At 37.7% G+C, this 20,283-nt stretch overlaps 1 protein-coding gene across 2 annotated transcripts in view; it reads left to right on the top strand.

The window, feature by feature from the left end:
* PRIM2 (DNA primase subunit 2) overlaps window positions 1–20,283 on the top strand; it is a 325,522-nt gene that overhangs the window by 175,708 nt on the left and 129,531 nt on the right. For both annotated transcript variants that reach the window (XR_009354766.1, XM_059178338.1), the window contains exon 8: window positions 11,380–11,447. Coding sequence is in view for 1 of the 2 variants with exons in the window: in XM_059178338.1 (XP_059034321.1) it covers window positions 11,380–11,447 (68 nt within the window). In the remaining variant the exon portion in view is untranslated. The remainder of the gene's footprint in view (window positions 1–11,379; window positions 11,448–20,283) is intronic.

The raw sequence follows: 20,283 nt of genomic DNA on the forward strand, positions 1-20,283 counted from the left end.
ATCAAGTGAGATAATGCGTGTATGAGCCCAGTGGAAACCGGGAAATGCTGTGGGCACGGAAGTGTTAGGACTAGTGGCAAATAGCATCTCAGGCAGCCAAAGGGGGCATGAAACTGGGAAACAAATTTGGCTCCTGGAGCAAGGGGGAATATCATGTGGACTCTCACAATTTGGGCTTTGTAGTTGGGATCTCTTGCTATTATAAGAAAATGAAGTTCAAAAGACACAGGATATTCCATTGTTAAAATCAAGGAAGTTAAAATAGCAGCTGCTTGTAAAAGTTAATTTTACTTGACATCTGCCTTGGTGTCCCAGTAATAAAAGTGATAGTTCTGTTGAACAACCTGTTCTCTCTAGAGTTGTATCTTTTTGTTACTGCAAGGTCTCTCTTTAAAGAAATTGTTACCTTTTGATATCAAAAATCATTTTCTCAGTGTATAAATTTTTTCTCTTAGAACATATGCACAAGCATAATATATGCGTCTTCAACTTAGGAGAAAAATGTTAGTATTGTGGAGTTTGAGTTGGTACTCTTGCATGAAGTAAGGTGCAGTAGGAGCCATCTCAAATCTTTTATGAAATGAGATTATCATGACCTCAGCTGAAGGCAGAGGCTTTAACCCACTGAGCCACCCAGGCACCCCAGCAGCTTTATTCTTAATTGTTGGAAGCAACCTAGATGTCGTTTGGGTGGTGAATGGATAAATAAACTGGGGTACATCCAGATGATGGGATTCTAAAAAGAATGCTCTATCAAACCCTGAAAAAACATGGAGAAATCTTAAATACATATTGCTGAGTGAAAGAAGCCAATTTGAAAAGGCTATATGTATTATATAATTCCAACTGTGTGATACTGTTAGGGAGGAAGAATTTCCTTTCTCTTTGGGTGCTTCTGACATGAGACAGGTAAACAGGAGAATATCCAAGTTAATAGCATATGTGTGGGGAATCACACGTACATGGAAATTCCAAAGACAGTGTGGCAACATACTGCTTATTTGAGCTAAGGAGATGGTTATGGTCTGAGAATACAAAGGGGGAGAAAACCATTGGCAGAAAGGTGAGGAAATGTTTGGAAAACAAAAGTTTCCCTGTTAGTTTCTTGGGTAAAGAGGAATCTCGGTTAGTAGCTCTCTTTCTAGTACACGCAGACGGTTGAAGGGGAAGTAAATAGCTTTACCTGAATCTACTGGGTTTTGATCATTGTTGACGCAAAATAATGTTTGTGTCCAAGTGACCCATCTTGGGAAGACCTGTCTTTGGCCCCTGTAATGTTCCAGCAAAGGCAAAACTGTGGAGACAATAGAGTAGAAAGATCAATGCTTGCCAGAAACTGGGGAAAGAGGGAAAGAAGGGATGAATGGGAGGAGCACAGAGGATTTTTGGGCGCAGGAAAACTCTTCTGTATGATACTACAGTGATAGATACATGTATTATACCTTTGTCCAAACCCATAGAATGGCAAACAGCAAAAATGAACAATGTAAACTATGGACTTTGGGCAATAATGAGGTGTTAGTGCAGACTGGTCAGTTGTAACTGTACCACTTTCATGGGGGAGCCTGGCAATGTGGGAGGCTATACATGTGAGTATATAGGAAATCTCTGTACCTTCTTATCAGTTTCGCTGTGAATCTAAAACTGCCCTAAGAAATAAAGTGTATTTTAAAAAAATAAAAAATAAAAAACCAAACCAGAGCAAAGAATACCTAAATTTGGTCTCTTTGCCACTTGTACATGTACCTGACTGTCACTGCCCTAGTATCACTGGAAGAGAGTACAACTAGTCTGCCTCTTTGAGTAGAACAAGATTATATGAAGGAAAGGTTTAATGTGCTGATTACCCATCTTGGAATTCTTTTAAGGTGCAACTTTGATATTAGTGCATATTGTCATTCCTCTTGAGTTTTGTAAGGAAGCTGAAATGAGTGGTAGAGGGTAAAAACGCCAGAGAACAAAATTGAGCAATATTTTCCAAGTGAGCATTGTTTTCTTGTCATTTTTATGTGTTTTAATTTAGCCAGTGTTGGGTGAGTAGTTCAGAAAGAAGGGATTTATTATTTTTAAAATGAAGCCACCTTCTTGTTCTTCATTTTCAACTGATTGAGTCTCTTGACTCTTGAAGGACCATTTACTGTATTTACTTATGTAGTTCACCTGCTTCTGTGTTCTTGTTCCCTCCCTTCATGCCCTTTATGCGGAGGAGAAAATCATGGAATTTTCCCCCTTTTCTATGGTCCCCTTTAAAAATTCTGCTTCAGACTAGTGACAGGATGACAGTGGTCTCTTTTAGGATGTTAAGAGCAACAGTCAGCTTCACAACCAGGAGGCAGAGTGCTTTCCTTATGGAACATTTTCTTTTAGAAATTGTAATTCAGGGGCGCCTGGGTGGCTCAGTGGTTAAGCCGCTGCCTTCGGCTCAGGTCATGATCTCAGGGTCCTGGGATCGAGTCCCGCATCGGGCTCTCTGCTCAGCAGGGAGCCTGCTTCCTCCTCTCTCTCTCTGCCTGCCTCTCTGCCTACTTGTGATTTCTCTCTGTCAAATAAATAAATAAAATCTTAAAAAAAAAAAAAAAAGAAATTGTAATTCATTTATTCCAGATGTTTAATGAAAGGGTTAAAGGAGCTGTTGGATCTATTGTCTCTCTCTTTCCCCTCATGTCCCTCCCTCATAAATCTGTAATTGCTTAGAATCAGTGTTACAAACTTTTAAGTCTATTGGCAAAATCCCTTCCTTTTCTTATTTCTCCTGCTAAGGATAGCACATACCAGGCAGATACCTCTAATCTCCCATTCCGTATCTGGAGCAGATGTTGGCATTCAGTCCTGTTCTCTTTCCTGGGTGCAGCTTGGAATGAACCCTCAACACTGTACTCCAATAACCTACTAGTGAATGACAGTTGGGAATCTCTGCTTTATGCATAATCCCTGGCCTTTTTTGCCAGCCCCTGGTTTTACTTGTGGCTTATTTGCTGATAACACCTAAGTTTCTATCTTTAGCACCATATCCTCTCCAGTGCCTACATCCATATGCTCAGTTGCCTCTTGGGGATTCAGAAGCACCTGAAATTCAGCATGCCAAAATACATGGCCTCCTTTCCTCTCCCCGGCCTCCTCTTCCTGTGGCCACTCTGTTGCCGTTAATAGTACAGTCCCCCTACCTGGATGTCTTCTCTAACTTCTCCTGTTTTAGGTATAAAATCGTGTAGAATATACCTCCTTCATGTCTCTCACATTCATGTCTTCCTTTTTATTGCCATTGTTTCTACCATAATTTGATTCTTCATTTTAGATCCCTGGATCCTCCACCTCCAAACCATTCCTCACACTGCTGGAAGATCAGTCAGCTCCCTTCCTTTCCTCTCTTGAACTGTTTCAAACACAGAGGTATGCAGAATAAAACAAATGTCCATGTGCTTACCTCCAGGATCATAATTCTAAAAATTACTCTTTCCAGGCTGATCTAATTTGAGTGGAAAGTCTAAGAAGAAAATATTTTTTGTATTTGCCTTACTCTTGAAAAGAGAACCAAGCATGCTTTATATATCTAGGTTTTCCATACTTGAGTAGAGAGTCCTCTAATTGCTATTTGAATTTAAAATTTTTTTTGCAACTTCATGTGCTTTTGAGCTGGGAATGTTTTGAGACTCCTTTTCAAAGTAACTTACCTACAGTTAACAATATCTTGAAAACTGTGTAACATAGCACTTTCATTTTAGTAGTAATACATAAATGGCAAAGGATATTTTTTTACATCTAAGTGAGCCTTATTTGAATAGAATCCTATGTACACTATTCCTTGCTTGTTTTCTGTAAAGTTTTGAAGCAGTTGCAGTCTTACCAGTTTGTTTTTTTTTTTTTTTTTTTAATTTTAATTATTTATTTGACAGACAGAGATCACAAGTAGGCAGAGAGGCAGGCAGAGAGAGAGGAAGGAAGTAGGCTCCCTGCCAAGCAGAGAGCCTGATGCGGGTCTCGATCCCAGGAACCTGGGATCATGACCTGATCCAAAAGCAGAGGTTTTAACCCACTAAGCCACCCAGGCCCTCCCAGTTTAAGGTTTTTTTTTTTTTTTTTTTTTTTTTGTTTTGTTTTGTTGTTTTTTTTAACTGGGAGTTCACTGTAGAAGACTTTGAACTTTGACGCATGTTTTAAACTTTAACTAATGTTGGAAAAATAGATTTTAGTTCATATTTTTGCTTTATTTGTAACTATCATTTAATCACCAAACCAAACAAAAAACTCCATGCAGAAAGACATAGATTAGAAGGAAGGAACTGTGTCATGATTACTCTTTTGGTAATGTCTGTGATAGTATATCCATAACTTGAGTTTTGGACTGGTGTTTTTGGGCTGCTTGTTTCCTTTCAACCAGGGAGCTGTAGTTTCAATCTCATTGAATGGTAGAACAGTGCTCCTCCTTTAAAGGGAGAACTTAAGATATGCCAGTCAGCTAGAAATGAAAAGAGAAATGTGTGGCCCCTTTAGTTAATAGGTCATAATGACTTATGAAAAATTTGGAAACAGGGCCCAAAAGGGTCAGTGTCTAGGGCAGACTTTTCTGAACCCATGCTTCCGTTGGAAACTTTGGAGTTAGGTGAACCTTTCATCTACTCTCCACAGTATTTATGGGGTGCCTACGGTGTGCCACACCATATAGAGTTTTAAGCAAGGGGTGGAAAAATGGTCGTCAAGAGAGAAAGGTTTGTGCCCTGAGAGTTTCTGTTCTTTGGGGAGAGGAAGACAGACACACGTAAGCAAAGTAATAAGGTAATTTCACATAGTGATGACTGTTGTGAGTTGCCTAACAGAATACCTGCAGAGAGGGTACTGCTTTACCAAGAGTGATTAGGGAAGGCCTCTGGGAGGATGTTACATTTGAGCCAAATTGCAGATGATATGAAGGAAACTTGAATGCAAAATTTGGGAGTCTTCAAGACTCAAAGTTCATGGGTTTGTGCATCTTGAAGAGCACTGTCCTGTTCTGAAAAGTGAAGGAAATTAGAGGAGACAGACTCACACTGGGATCAGGCAAAGGTCTCTGACTGGTTTACCCACAAAGTATGGTTTGCTTTGAATTGTAATGTGGCAGTATATTGTGTGGGTCCTCATCTCAGGTGCTTTGTGTGTGGGCAGTAGCCAGCTGCTTGTGATCTGAAGAACCTCGTCTCCTCAGGAGGAGAGTGTCAGGGTAGGACCACATACTGCCAGACTTTCTCTTGTGTTTTGTACCTTTGAATTTATGCTATATTTATTGGCATTAGAAGGAGAATTATTAGATGGCAAAGTATCTTAGCATTTTTTTGTAGTTAAAAATAGGACAAAATGCAAGATATACTCAATGATACTGATCATTAAAATGAGATTTATTTAAGACTCTATTATGTTATACTTGTCTAAAAAACCACACAAACCTTGCATTAGTTAATTCATTTTGCTAGATATATTCTTAATAATGAAAGGACGTCCTAAAAGCTCACCCCCAACCTCTCAACAATAATAAGAAATAAACTGTATGTTATGCCAACTTTTATTATGGTTCCCATGAAACAGCCCTAACTCAAGCAACCCATTTAGGCTTCATGATAAAAACTGTGATAGATCTTCTTTCCCTTTCATTCTTACGTGTCAAGGATGCTGCTGTATTTTTTATTAAAAACAACAAGCAAAACACATTTAAACTAGACAGTTACTCATTTCATGTTATAGAGGAGAGTTTTTTAATGCTGAAAATCCTGTTATGATAGTGTATTGCTTTTTTGTAAGGCTGACAGTTGTGATTTAGTTTTGATTTAGAATTCGTTTTGCTCAAAGTATGAGTTTGAAAAGCTTTAATTATGAAATATAGATATATTCTTTTATTTTCATCAACTAGTGGTATTATACACTTGCAAGTTTTGGGGTTTGTCACACATTAATATTTATTAAATACCTGTCCTGCCAGTGGTAGGGATGCAGGCCTCTCATGGTCCGGTACTGAGCTACTTGGCTCAGACAGGAATTTCAGAAGAAATGACAGAGCCAGCAGTCCCTAAAATGAGGTTTATGTTCTTTTAGCAAAAGGTCAGCAGATGGCTTTAAAGAGCTTTAGAATACCTTTATAATCTCATCTACTTACCATGAAGAGATACATGTTCTTTTTGAAAAGCTAATTGTCTTAAAAGTTGAAAGCAAAACCTTTGGAAAACTCAAAATCTTCCTCAAAGTAATTTTACCTAGGCATTGACCAATTGAGGAATTTTTCTCATCAGTGATTAAGAAGTGAAAATAAATTATAGGGAATGGGAAGGGGTGAGGCAGGAATCAAATCATTGAACATATGTGTTCCAGAAACTGGAGCTATCACAAATTTCTATCTGATATGCTTCTGTTATGTTGTGTGGAGTTGGCAGAAGCTGGACACAGGCATATCTTGTTTTATTGTGCTTTGCAGATACTGTGGTGGTTTTTTTAAAAATAAAAACAAATTGAAGGTTTGTGGAAACCCTGTATCCAGCATCTACTGGTACCATTTTTTCCCGGTAACATTAGGTCACTTTGTTTCTCTGTCACCATTTGTTAATTCACATAATATTTCAAAAATTTTCACTATTATTACATTTATTATAGTGACCTGTGATCATTGATATTTGATTTTACTATTGTAATTGTTTTGCGGCACCACAAACTGTGCCCATGGAAGACAGCGAACTTCATTGATAAATGTTTTCTGCGTTTGACCAACTGTTTGACCAACCAGTCATTCCCCTGTGTTTTCTCCCCTTGGGCCTCCCTGTTTCCCCAAACCCAACAATCCTAAAGTGAGGCCAATTATTAATTCTACAGTGGTCTCTAAGTGCTCAGATGAAAGGAAGATTCACTTGTCTCTCACTTTAAAGAAATGATGAAGCTTTGTGAGGGAAGCGTGTTAAAATCCAAGGTGGGCCTAAAGCTAGGCCTCTTGTGCCAGACGACCAGCTTGTGAAGGCAAAGGAAAAGTTCTTGAAGGAAATTAAGGTGCTACTCCAGTGAGCACGTGAATGATAGGAAAGCCTTAATGCTGTATGGAGAAAGTTTTCATGATCTGGATAGAAGATCAAATCAGCCATAACATTACCTGAAGCCAAAGCTAATCCAGAACAAAGCTCTAACTCTTCAGTTCTCTGAAGGCTGAGACAGGTGTGGAAGCTAGAGAACAGTTTGAAGCTGGCAGAGGTTGGTTTGCGAGGTGTAAGGAAAGAAGCCATCTCCATAACATGAAAGTACAAGGTGAAGCAGCAGGTGCCGATGGAGAAGCTGCAGCAGGTTACTCAGAGGCTCTAGCTGAGAGAATTCCTGAAGGTGCTGCACTAAACATCAGATTTTCAGTGTGGATGAAACAGCCCTGTAGCAAAGAAGGTGCCATTATAGGATATTCATAGCTAAAGAGGAGAAGTCAGTGCTAGGCTTCAAAGCTTCCAAGGACAGGCTGATTCTCTTGTTAGGGGCTAATGAAGCTGGTGGCTTGAAGTTGAAGCCAGTGTTGTTTATCATTTTGAAAATCCTGGGGCCCTTCAGGATTATGCTACATCTATTCTGCCTGTGCTTTATAAATGGAGCAACAAAACCTGGATGACAGCACATGTGTATGTGGCATGGTTTACTGAGTATTTTAAGCCACTGTTGAGACCTTGTGCTCTGAAAAAAAGATGCCTTTCAAAATATTGCTCCTCATTGACAGTGCTCCCAGACACCCAGGAGCTCGGATGGAGATGTACAACAAGATTAATGTTTTCATGCCTGCTAAAACAATATCTCTCCTGCAGTCCATGGATCAAGGAGGAACTTGAAACTTTCAAGGCTTACTTAAGAAATACATTTTGTGGGACACCTGGGTTGGCTCAGTTGGTAAAGCAACTGCCTTTGGCTCAGGTCATGATCCCGGCGTCCTGGGATCCAGTCCGACATCGGGCTCCTTGCTCCACAGGGAGCCTGCTTCTCCCTCTGACTCTGCCTGTGCTCACTCTCTCTCTCTCTCTGACAAATAAATAAATAAAATCTTTAAAAAAAAAAAAGAAAGAAAGAAATACATTTTGTAAAGTTGTGCTGCCGTACATAGTGATTCCTCTGATGGATCTGGGAAAGTAAATTGAAAACCTTCTGGACAGGATTCACCATTCCAAATGGCATTAAGAACATTTGTAATTCATGGGAAGAGGTCAGAATATCAACATTAATAGGGACTTGGGGGAAGCTGATTCTAGCCCACTTGGAGGACTTTAAGGGGTTTATGACTTCATGGAAGAAGTAAGTGTAGATGTGGTGGCAACAGCAAGAGAACTAGAACTAGAAGTGGAGCCTGAAGATGTGACTGAATCACTACAGTCTCATGATAAAACTTGAACAAATGAGGAGTTGCTTCTGATGAATGAACATAGAAAGTGATTTCTTGAGATGGAATGTACTCCTGGTAAAGATGGTGGGAAGAGGGATGCCTGGGTGGCTCAGATGGTTGGGCATCTGCCTTCAGCTCGGGTCATGATCCCAGTGTCTGGGTATCAAGCCCTGCATCAGGCTCCCTGCTCGGCAGGGGAGTCTGCTCCCCCACCCCCTGACTGTCTGCTCTCCTTGTGCTCTCTCACTCTCTCTGTCAGATAAATAAAATCCCTTAAAAAAAAAAAGATGATGGGAAGATTGTTGAAAGGACAGCAAAAGATTTAGAGCATGACATAAACTTAGTTGAGGAAGCAGTGGCAGGGTTTGAGAAGTTTGGCTCCCATTTTGACAGAACTACTGTGGGTACAGTTTTTTCAAATAGCATCTTATAGTACAGAGGAATAGTTTCTGAAAGGAAGAGTTAATCAATGTGGCACATTTCTGTTTTGTTTTGTTATAAGAAATTGCCACAACCACCTAATACTGCTCTGGATCAGATAGCCACCATCATCAACACTGAGGTAGGACCCTCCATTGACAAAATTATGACTTACTGAAAACTCAGGATAGTTAGTATTTTTTTTAGCAGTAAAGTATTTTAAAATTAAGTATGTACATTTTTTTAGACATAATGCCATTGCATACTTAATTGACTAGAGTAGAGTGTAAATGTAATTTCCATGTGTACTAGGAAACCAAACAATTTATTTGACTTGTTTTGTGGTATTTGCTTAGTTATGGTAGTTGGAAGTGAACTTGCACTATGTTTGCAGTGTGCCTGTAGTCAGTCCCACTCAGCCTATGCCCAGTGTTTCAGCAATGGGGCCTAAAAGAATATTTTAGGAGAAAGTCTAGTGAAAGAGCAGATGTAATGACTTCAGCCTGAGAGTCTAAGGGAATTATTAAATAATTTTAGTTAGGGGGATGGTTAACTTTCATTTTGAAAATTTCAGTCTGGCCTTGGTGTGAGCAATTTAGGGAAGAGGCAAGAGTGGAGGCAGAAACAGCCGTGAGTGGAGATGTATTAATAGTTTAAGAAAAAAAGAAATGAAGGCTAAGATTAAGATAGGGTTGAGTTGGGGCACCTGGGTGGCTCAGTCAGTTGATCACCCACTCTTGGTTTCAGCTCAGGTCATGATCTCAGTGTTGTGAGATGGAGCCTCCATTGGGCTCCGTGCTCAGCCGGGAGTCTGCTTCCCCTTCCCTTCCCCTCCTTTTGTTCTCTCTCAAATAAATAAATTATTATAAATCTTTTCTTTAAAGGTAGAATTGAGTTGAGAATGAACAGACATTTAGAAATATATTACTGTTACTGAGGTGTTTTTGTTTGCCTTCATTTAGAAAAAGACAGTTTGATTAGAAAGTATGCTATATAGATTGACAGAAGTAACTGAAAAAGCGTGATCTGTGTGTTCCATCTGTTTTCAGAAAATTGACTTTTGAAATATCTTGATAAATTTTCTTTTTAGAGCATAACTTCACTTTTGAGCCATGACATCCCTTAAATGACATTTTGTTAAGGGACTTGACATTAGCAGATATAGGGTATATTAAAGTTTTAAAGTGTTTTGTTTATAAAACCTTGATAGCATTTTATATGTCATGAAGTACTGGATTGGACATTTCTTAGATACTGAGAGTCTTTTGGCTGTGCTAAAATTTCAGCAGACTAATTGTCTCACTTTTTAAAAAATTAGTTAGTAACTGTTGACTTGTGTTAACTTTAGCTCCAAAGTGGGAATGTCTTTCCATTATTATTACTTAGACATAATTTAATTAAAATGACTTCATATATGGCATTTTGGCCAACATTTTCCCCCCACAAATTTGGTATATATTAGATGTGTTAAAAGTGATAGTTTCATTTTACTTGCATAATACTGAAAATTAGGTGGTATGAATTAAATGTCTTTTTTGTTTTCAGAACATTTTAATTAATGTATGAAATAGTTAGAAAGGATACCCTATATAAAACCAAAGGATGTCTTTCAGTTTGTTGTTTGCCTTAAGAAAGGTTCTCTTTTGCAAGTTTTCAAATAATTTATGGGTACATTTCAAGAACTATTGTGACATAATTGAATCCAGAAGAAATCTTTTATTTTTGTTTTGGTGTTTTATTAAGGTTACTTCAAGCTATCTGATTGCTTTGGATGAATGTTTTTAATTTGGGGGGGTTAAATTGTTATAGGATAAGAGAGCTTTATCTTAAGTACAGAAAGGAAAGTAAGAGATACATAGAGATATCACTAATACTATTGCAATAAAGTGAGGCAAAGTCTCACATTTTCATGATACACTGTCAGCTTGAGCTATATAATATTTTAAAACAAGGCTTTGACTCTTAAGTTCTCTCTTCTAGATCAGTTTGGGGTCATATGTCAATATTAAATACTTCTAGTTGCTTTTGTATATTTAAAAGATATTTTTGGTTTCCTAGAGTAATGTCAAAATGAAGGAATGCATGGTTGTGTTTGTGTGTGTGTGTGTGTGTGTGTGTGTGTGTGTGTGTGTGTAACCAATTCTGCATATAACCAATTTCACAGTGGCTTAGCTATAAATGGAGGTCTCTCTCCCCAGTTTCTTCATCATTTCAGAATTCAGTGGTACAAGGTTGGTTGCTATAAATTTAGGAGTTTTTCCATTTTTATATATGAAGATAATGTTTTTATGTCATAAAGTTTTCTCATGAACTCATGAAAAGATATTCTCAGGATATCCTCCTCTTATTCTTTGCTTTACCTCCTTTTTCTTTACTTCTAAGCTCAGTGGCATATCTTGCAAAACTTAGGGCCATATAGTTAGCTTTACTCATAGAACGAGTCTGCTTTCTATACAATTCTTCAATTTAAACAAGAAAAGAATGTACTTACATTTTAAGTACTCCCTCTCTTTCAGCTCCCAGTCCCCATTTTACATTTAGTGTTCAGATATGTTCAGTATTTGGTCTTTGCTGTTTTTACTAACACGATTCTCTGCTTTTAGTTAACAGCCAGGTCCTTGCCTGCTGTGCAGTCGGATGAGAGACTTCAGCCTCTACTTAACCACCTCAGGTAATATGAAGGCACACCCTGGTTATGCTTACGATTTTTAAGTGCATTAAAGTGGGTAAAGTACATTAAATGATTAAAACCTCTTCCGTTACTAAAAACTTAACAGTTTTTTCCTTGCTTTAATTCTGTGATGTAAGCTGAAGTTCTTAATATACTTGCTGCCCTTGACTTCAGGGTACTGTTGGAAGGCTTTTTTAATTCAATCAGAGTGTGTAAAACTAGTTGGTAAATTTACATTAAAATGAACAGAGGTGACTGCCGAAAGATCTCAAAGGAATGAGCTATGTAAATGCAGAGCATACCTTTGGGACTCCCCACATGTTATTGGGGACAGATGAAATGGGTGGGATTTGTTTTCTAATTAACAAAATATTATTATATTCTCATTATTTAAAGAAAACCCTAAACTTTACAAGTACAGGAAGGGGAGGAAAAGGAAAAAACCCATCATTACTACTCAGAAGTAGTATTTCTTCCATCTGTGCTGTTTTAAAAATCTAGTGTTGAAATTGCACTTTTTAAAAAAGTTTCTGGATTTTCACTTTAAAATGAACTTTTTTTTTCTGTTATTAGCATCTCTTCAAAAACATTATTTTTAGTAACTGCGTGGTATTTTCTTGTTTGGCTATATTGTAATGTTTTCATTTCCTTTTGGGGGCATTTACACCATTTCCAATTTTTCATTAGTATGAAAAATGTCACAGGTTAATCTTTATCTGTATTTTTGATCATTTTTCTTAGCATAGATTTTCGGAGGGGCAATTACTTTGTCAAAGCAAGTGAGCCATTTTAAAGATTTAAGTATATGTGTTTCTTTTTCAAACACCTTATTCTACTTATAGTTTTAGATTATATAAAATTGCCCACAAGATTGTCACTGTACCCTGAACAAGATATAGGACAGCTAAAAATGGTTGCTAATTTAATAGTTAATCATGGAGATACCATTGCAATCAAATACATTTCATATTGATTATTCTTAAGACTGATTTCAAAACATTTTATTATCCATTTTCATTTTGGAGTGGGATTAACTATTTGTATATTTGTTCATTTATTGATAGCATCTCCTGATTTCATTTGATATTACATACTTTAGATGTAAAGGATAGTAATTCAGAGTTGTATTTGTTGCTACATTATTTTTTCTGAAAGTTTTTGATTATGTTACATTATCCAACATACATTTATAGGTTTTATGTAGGCAGACACCAGTAGTGTTTTCCTTTATGGATTCTTTTTATTCTTTCATTTTTTTTTAGTATGTCCAAGAGACCTAAATATAGAGGGACAAAATTCTTATTATATGGCTGCATGTCACTGTGCTGTTTTAGATTCTGTTGAATTCCCATATTGATAGCACATGCTTCCCTTCCATTGGGTAGAAACAAACCATGTCATGAATTATAAAGTAAGTTTGAGGGCCAATTTCCTGGTACTTGCACTGGTTACCAAAATTGCTAGTTCTTTTTAATTAACCTGTTTTGAGAGAGTTTTGTTCTTGAATTTAATGCCAATAAGCTATTGATTAGTAGCTTAGTCCACTTCTGTTCTAAATCAGTTTTGTATGTGACTCCTTCTGATGAGGGAGCAGGAGGCTGGCTGAAGACAGAGCAAGAGCTGGTGCCTCGCACCCCCCTCTCCACCTGCTCCCCTCCGTAATATGTGTGGCATTCCTCAGGCATCCCTGACTGCCATAAAACGATAAATAGTTAACTTGCAGAGATCACATTCCTGCAGGACAGGAATCTCTCTTGCTCTACAGATGTCCTAGAGATCTACAAACAGGGAGGTTACCTTATCAACAGCACAAATTTCCAGAGGCAAATAACTCTCAGTTCCTCAAGCCCTAATGTCTCCCTCCCCATCATAAATGAAACTGGAGGAGGCTGAGGTAGAAGGGAATGTAAATGATAGCAGGATCATAACACCCCACCAAGAATCTCCCAACTATCTTGATGTTAATGGCTGACCTAAGACGACATTGATCAAGCCACAAGGGCAAGGCCTTCTCCCAGCACCTTGTAGTCCCTCTTTAACATATGAAAACTCCGTTGAAACCTCCCAAACCTCCCATCCCTTCACCACCACCACCACCACCCCCAACCGCAAGGTATATAACCTGCCATCCCTCAAAACCCAGAGCAGCAGCTCTTTCTGCCCACGGGTCCTGTCCCCGTGCTTTAATAAACCACCATTTTGCACCAAAGATGTCTCAAGAATTCTTTCTTGGTCATTGGCTCCGGACCTCAGCCCACCGAACCTCACCTAGGTTCTAGAACTTCATCACTTCTACCCTTCCTCCTTCCCTTCCTCCTTTCTTCCTTTGTGAATCCATTCAGCAACCCTGAATCACTCTGGTTTATTCCATCCTGATCTCTGTGTGTCTCTTCATGGCCTACGGATCTCTGTTTGTCTTTTCACAGCCTACTTCTCTTTCAAGGTTTTACTCCTATTTCCCTTTTGGCTTCTTCTAACGGATGAAAGGCAAATTGTTCAAATCAAAAGTAAAGCTTAAGAAGTAAAGGAAAAAAAAATGAAATACTTTTAGTAAATCCAAGTAGTACATATTGGGAAATTAAACTGTTGTCATATTTGACGTATTTGTGTTATGTATAAATGTATATGTTAATGTCTTTGGGATTTACCTTTGCACAGAACTCAGACAAAATTCATTGAGAATGAAAGGAGACTAGGATCCTGTCACTGTATCAGACAGCACAAGAGTATGGCTTTACAAGATTTCTTTCTCAATTTTTTTTTTTAAAGATTTTATTTATTTATTTGACAAGAAAGAAGGAAAGAGAGCACAAGCAGGAGGAGCAGCAGACAGAGGGTGAAGCAGAAGCAGAAGCAGTCTCCCCGTGGAGCAGGGCACCACAGTAGGACCCTGGGATCATGACCTGAGCCAAAGACAAATCCTTAACTGACAGAGCCACCCGAGCACCCCTCAATTTTTATTTGTTCAGAATCTAAGTTGCTTATTTGTCAGGATTGGAATATTGAAAATATTTTTCCTCCTCCCTTCTCCCTGTCCTCTTTTTTTCTGTCTCTCTTACCACTTCTCTATAGTGACTTTTCCTTCCCAGACAGACAGTTCTTAACCTCTGAATAATTGTTTTGTTGACATTTCATTGGCTTGAGTAGCATAAACACTGTATGTGATTTTTAAGCTTCCTAGAGAACTGTTACTGAGTTATGTTTAAGTCACTTTCCCAGTCTCTCCTCTCCTGCTGCTTTTGTCTCCTGAGTATCTGTATTGCTATTGTAACTTATGTATTCTCCTTGTTGGCTTCTTTGCACTCTTGGAAATATTTCACATTATTGCCAGAGTGATTCTATTATCCCTTGGCTTAAAATCATTCTTTGTCTTCCCAGTTTCATTCCAGGTGAAGTCTGAACTTCTTAGCCTGGCTTATGAAGTCCTTCTGGAAGGTGTTGTACTGTCTCTTTGGACTCTTCTTTTAGTACTGTCCCCCAACTTCTAGTGCAACCAAATGCCTTGAAGTTCTTCTCTCTCTCTCTCTTTTTTTTTTTTTTTAAAGATTTTATTTATTTATTTGACACACAGAGAGAGAAATCACAAGTAGGCAGAGCAGCAGGCAGAGAGAGAGGAGGAAGCAGGTTCCCTGCTGAGCAGAGAGCCCAATGTGGGGCTCGATCCCAGGACCCTGAGATCGGGACCTGAGCTGAAGGCAGAGGTTTAATTCACTGAGCTACCCAGGTGTCCTGCCTTGAAGTTCTTCTAATACAACTTGCTGTTGTTGATATCTGTGCCCTTGAAAATATTTTTTCTTCTGCCTGGAATGTTCTCCCATTCCTCCATTTCTATAATTTGCCTAACTTTTACTTGTCCCTTAAGACTTAGCCCATATTACTTCATCTGGTAAATTTTCCCTGACTGTTTAGTTTGCAGTGGGCCCACTTCCCCTGAGTCTGAATCTGATGTATTTATCTATTGGTTTTTTCATTCACTTATTTATTTATTTATTGGACAAAGATCACAAGTAGGCAGAGAGGCAAGGGGTGGGGGGGAACAGGGTTCCTGCTGAGCAGAGAGCCTGATGTGGGACTCGATCCCAGGACTCTGAGATCATGACCTGAGCCGAAGGCCGAGGCTTTAACCCACTGAGCCACCCAGGCGCCCCTGAATCTGATGCTTTTTTATATGTGTTTCCACAATACCCTCATGGCTACTTGTGTATTACAGAACACATAATGTGGTTATCCTTTGTTTACTTTCTGATGACTCCATTATAATATGGGCTGCTTATTAGCTTGTAAAGTGGCTTTCATATTTGTATTTCCAGTGCTGGGACAGTATCTGGCACATGTTAGGTATTCATTATGTGTTTTGTCAAATGAATGAGTGCATGTTACAACAGTGACATTTTGTTATTTTTTTTTTTCCTGCATGATGTTTTTGTAATTTATAAGTCATATGCCTTTTTTTGGAGTGGGGGGTATAGGCCCTGATTCAGAAGATAGAAGCCTACATAGCTGAATTTCACCTCTAGTTAATGCTTGATTCTGTGCAAAATAATGGGTTCTTTTTCTTCCACCTCAGTATGGTAATTGTCAGCTAGAATTTAGGTTAACCACTGACATATCTCTTCAAGTCCTTGAAACTTGCACAAACTGTACATTCGTTTAGGGCTTTCTCTGTGGAGTTCACTCTGGACTGGTTGCTAGGCAACCAGGGCTAGATGCTACATGTAATAGGCACCAACTGATGTTCCTTTTTTATTATTATTAAATGAAATAGCTTCTCATTTTATTACCATGTCAGAGACATCTGTATGGAGATTGGCAGTTGATGTGCATAGTTTTGACACTTTCTGTTGTACAAATAACCTTGTGATACGCATTTCAAGCATATTGAATTCTTTTTTGGGTGTCTAAATGTAATGTTTTTCTTTTTACCTTCCTTTTGCTTAGGTCAAAATAAGAAAGAATACTACTTGATTTGAAAGGTTCTAATAATAATCTTGTTATGAGAAAGTAATGATCATTGGTTTGCATGACCCATATAGTTGAGATGTTATCTAGAGGAGATAGACATTAGGCAGTTGAGACTGAGATCATTATTAGGTCTAATTTTGTTTAGTGCCTCTAAAGATCAAAGAGGAATGATGAATAGCATTTTAATTAAATTGGTCAATAAGACTAATTTGGGACATGATAGAAATATGTAAAAATTAAAGTAGCAATACAAAGAAATTCTCAGATCATTTTCACAAGACTTAGACACTCAAAAGAGAATTAGTGTAACATTCTCCCATCCTACTAAGCTAGGATATTGCTTATAATATATATTATTCTGAGGATGTAGAAGTGTTGTGTCCATATTTTCTTAGTTGAACCTAGTTTTCTAGTTAAAAGTTAAAGCAAGCACAGAGAAACACTTTGCTTCAGTGTCTTATGGAAATACAAGCTCATTTTTATCATTTGTAGTGTCCATCCATTCATCAGTAACTGAGTGCCAATTATGTGCTTGGAATAAAAAAACAAGATTTAGTTTCTCTTCCCAAGGGATTTATAGTTTTGACTTTATTTGAGAGTTAGGAACTTAAACACGGTTCAGAATTTGTAAACCTTTCTGATAGAATTAAACACAAAATATGTGATTTTATTATTTGAACCATATTTCTCATGGAATTTTTTCTTTAAACAATGGGGTCATGACTTAGTTGTTTTGGATTCCATGCTCCTAGCACAGTATCATGGCTCCCATTGGACTGAACATTACTCTCACTTGGGGGATGATGTTGTCACTAATGAAGGAGTATAAAGGAAGAGTAGGGATTAGGGAATGAATGTGGTTGCTGAGATTCCAGGTTCAGTAGTTAAAGACATTTTGGACTTGTGCCTGTGGAACATATGGGGGGAATGTTTAATAAGTAGCTGAATATAGACCACAGTGTAAGAGTGAGGTTTGTACCAGAGAGAGACATTTGCTAATCATCACTTTTTAGGTGGTGGTTAAAATCAGGGCAGTGGTTGATATCACTCAGGAGAGAGTATAGAGTGACAAGGGAACATGGCCCTGAATAAAACTTATACATAGGACAGCAGTGTTTAAGTAACTTGTGATGGGCAGCAATGAAGGTAGGAGAGAAATTAAAAGAGAAACCAGTAGAAAGTGGGGAGATATCATGAATGAACAGGAACACAAGAAAGGACAATGGGATAAAAGATGCTAAGGGAAAGATATCAAACAGGAATGGTAAACACCATCAAACACCACAGAAAATTCAGGTTAGAACTACATAATGTCAGTTCAGTTAGTCATACCGGAGCCATTGGTGGCTTAACCACATTGTAATGGTACTGATGAAAAATTAAGAGATGAGAAATTAAGCTGTGAAAGTATAGGGAGTGTAGATTACTCTTGGCAGAGCAAGGACAGAAAGAGGATGATATCTGTGAATTTCATAGTTGAAGAAATTGTATTTTTTCCTTACGATTGGAAAGCTGGACATATAGAGGTTAAGGGAAAAATCAGGTCAGTGGGACTAAGAGGAAATAATTGAATGGGCAGGTTTTTAGAAGATGTAGGAGGAGATGGGACCAAGAAATCCACACTGACTAGAGTTTACAGTGTACTTTGCAACCTGGGTTTTTATAGTTCTTACTCAGACCATCTCATCCCCAGGGACCATTCCTTGATAGATGGTCCTTTATTATTATTATCCCTATTTCTTTCAAGATTTTATTTTTAAGTAATCTTTCTTCTCAGTATGGGGCTTGAGTTCACAACCCTGAAATCAAGAGTCACGTGCTTCACCAACTGAGCCAGCCATGTGCCCCTCATTATCCCTATTTTAAAGTTTGGTGATGGAACTTTAAGAGGTTTGTGTTAAGAAAATGTGATTTTTCAGGTTTTTTTCTTTTTCAGGGTCTATATTTCTCCTCTCTTAAAACGATGAATGAGTTATTTCATAAGACTTTACTATTTTTTCGAAAGTGTTACTAACAACTCCTCTATTGGAAGAACTAAACTTGCTTACTCACAAAAAAGAATTTCCAAATGTCAGATGGATTTGTGTAAATCATTTCTGCTTTCCTCAAAGTACCTATCATTAGATGTGTCATCTAATGGGTCACATTGCACTGTGACTTTAGTGTTGTCCTCATCCATCACTGCATTTTCTAGGGTGAATTGTATAGTGTACTGATTTTTCAGTTTGGAGAGTCTCAAAGGTCTTGGGCTATGTTCCTGTGAAAGTAGAAATTTATTGTGAATAAATATCTTTGCCACCCTAATTTTAGTACCTGTGGGATAATATTTATATAATGGTATTAGACTATCAAGGGCATATGTTAAAGATTATTTTTGTTATGTCACTTAAAAATTAGTAAGTATAAATAAGTGAGACTAGGGAGGAAAACTTGTAGCTCACCTGTGAGAACTTTAGTTGTGTGATTAAATTTTTTTTTAAAAATAATGCCTTTCCCCACAGTGTGTAGATCTTTGTCCTTCAACCCTCCTCCTCAAGACTTGAAGTCAAATAACTAATTTTAAAAACATGTATTATACTTTCTCCTATTTTTGTTAGCATGTTTCAAACCAGCAATGAAATAGAAATCAAAGAAGGATAAAATAAGCTAGCAAAGTATTGCCTTCAGTAAATACTTGGACTGCATCACATAGATTAATTGGTAAATGCATCCTGAATTTGTAAACAGATGTTTCTATTAACCTTTATTTTAAAATCATTTAAAATAATGAAAGCATCTTCCTTCATTTGGTATTATTATAGACTCCTTTGTTTCCTAATGCAGTACATTTGGTTAATATGTACCCCTTTCTATTTACTTCTCTAAAGTTCTTGCCACAGATTTTATATCAAATGTAATCTCTGTACCTAATCTTTCCCAGTATCCATAGTGGTACAGTTCTGTTTCTTTTTGAATTAGTTCTCATTTTGAAGTCAGAAAATTGTGTGGGCATTCACGTGCTAGAAAAAGGTTTAGTGCATCGGGACTTCCACCAATTGAGGGCTGAAATGAAAGCCTCATTCATGTGGTCCACTTTCTTTAGTTGCTTGTCAGCTCTTTCTCATCACCTGTTCCAGCCTCTAGCAGTACTTTGAACAATTTATTTTCTTTCCTACGTGCAGCAACACAAGCTTTTATAGCTCAGTGATTATTGTGAAGGTGTTCTAGGTGCCTTGTAAGATACTAATAAATTAGGAAGTATTTTCTTTTCCATTATTTATTGTTTTTGAATTATTCTTTGCCACCTCTCTGTGGAGAATTCATGCCTCCTTAGAAATCGACTCTGTATGGAAAATGTTCATGCCTTCTTAGAAATGTACTTCTTAGAAATGTACAAAAAGCATTTGTTAAAATCAGTTGTGTCAAGGGCACTGTGAAGGATGCTCTGATTATATACTAAGGAACTAGCAAATATGGTCTGCTAACAAGTTTATATTCTGTCAAGGGAAGACCATTTTATAGGCACACATCTCCCTAAACACACACAGCCCTCCACCCAAAGCTGTATGGGAGCAGTTGCTGTATCTTAACCAAGGAGAGTAAATCGTGTTTGTGAGGGGTAGAATCTGTATGTGGATCATGTTACAGATTTAATGCCATTTAAGTGGTTTCTGATAAAACTTATAGGCACACTGAAATTTGGCAAAATAGAAGAAGTGAACCCTACCTTACTAGTAAAAGTACTGCTAGGCTTTTCTAATTTTATGTAATTATAAGTGGTTAAACAGTAAAAAAAATTCTTTTTCTCTTAATATGTCATAATTAAGTATAAAATTTATTCCCATGGGTCTGGTTGCAAATGGCTCTAATAATGCTCTATTGAAGATATGTCTAT

The sequence above is a fragment of the Mustela lutreola genome, chromosome 6, assembly GCF_030435805.1.
Source record: "Mustela lutreola isolate mMusLut2 chromosome 6, mMusLut2.pri, whole genome shotgun sequence".
Classification (NCBI taxonomy): domain Eukaryota; kingdom Metazoa; phylum Chordata; class Mammalia; order Carnivora; family Mustelidae; genus Mustela; species Mustela lutreola.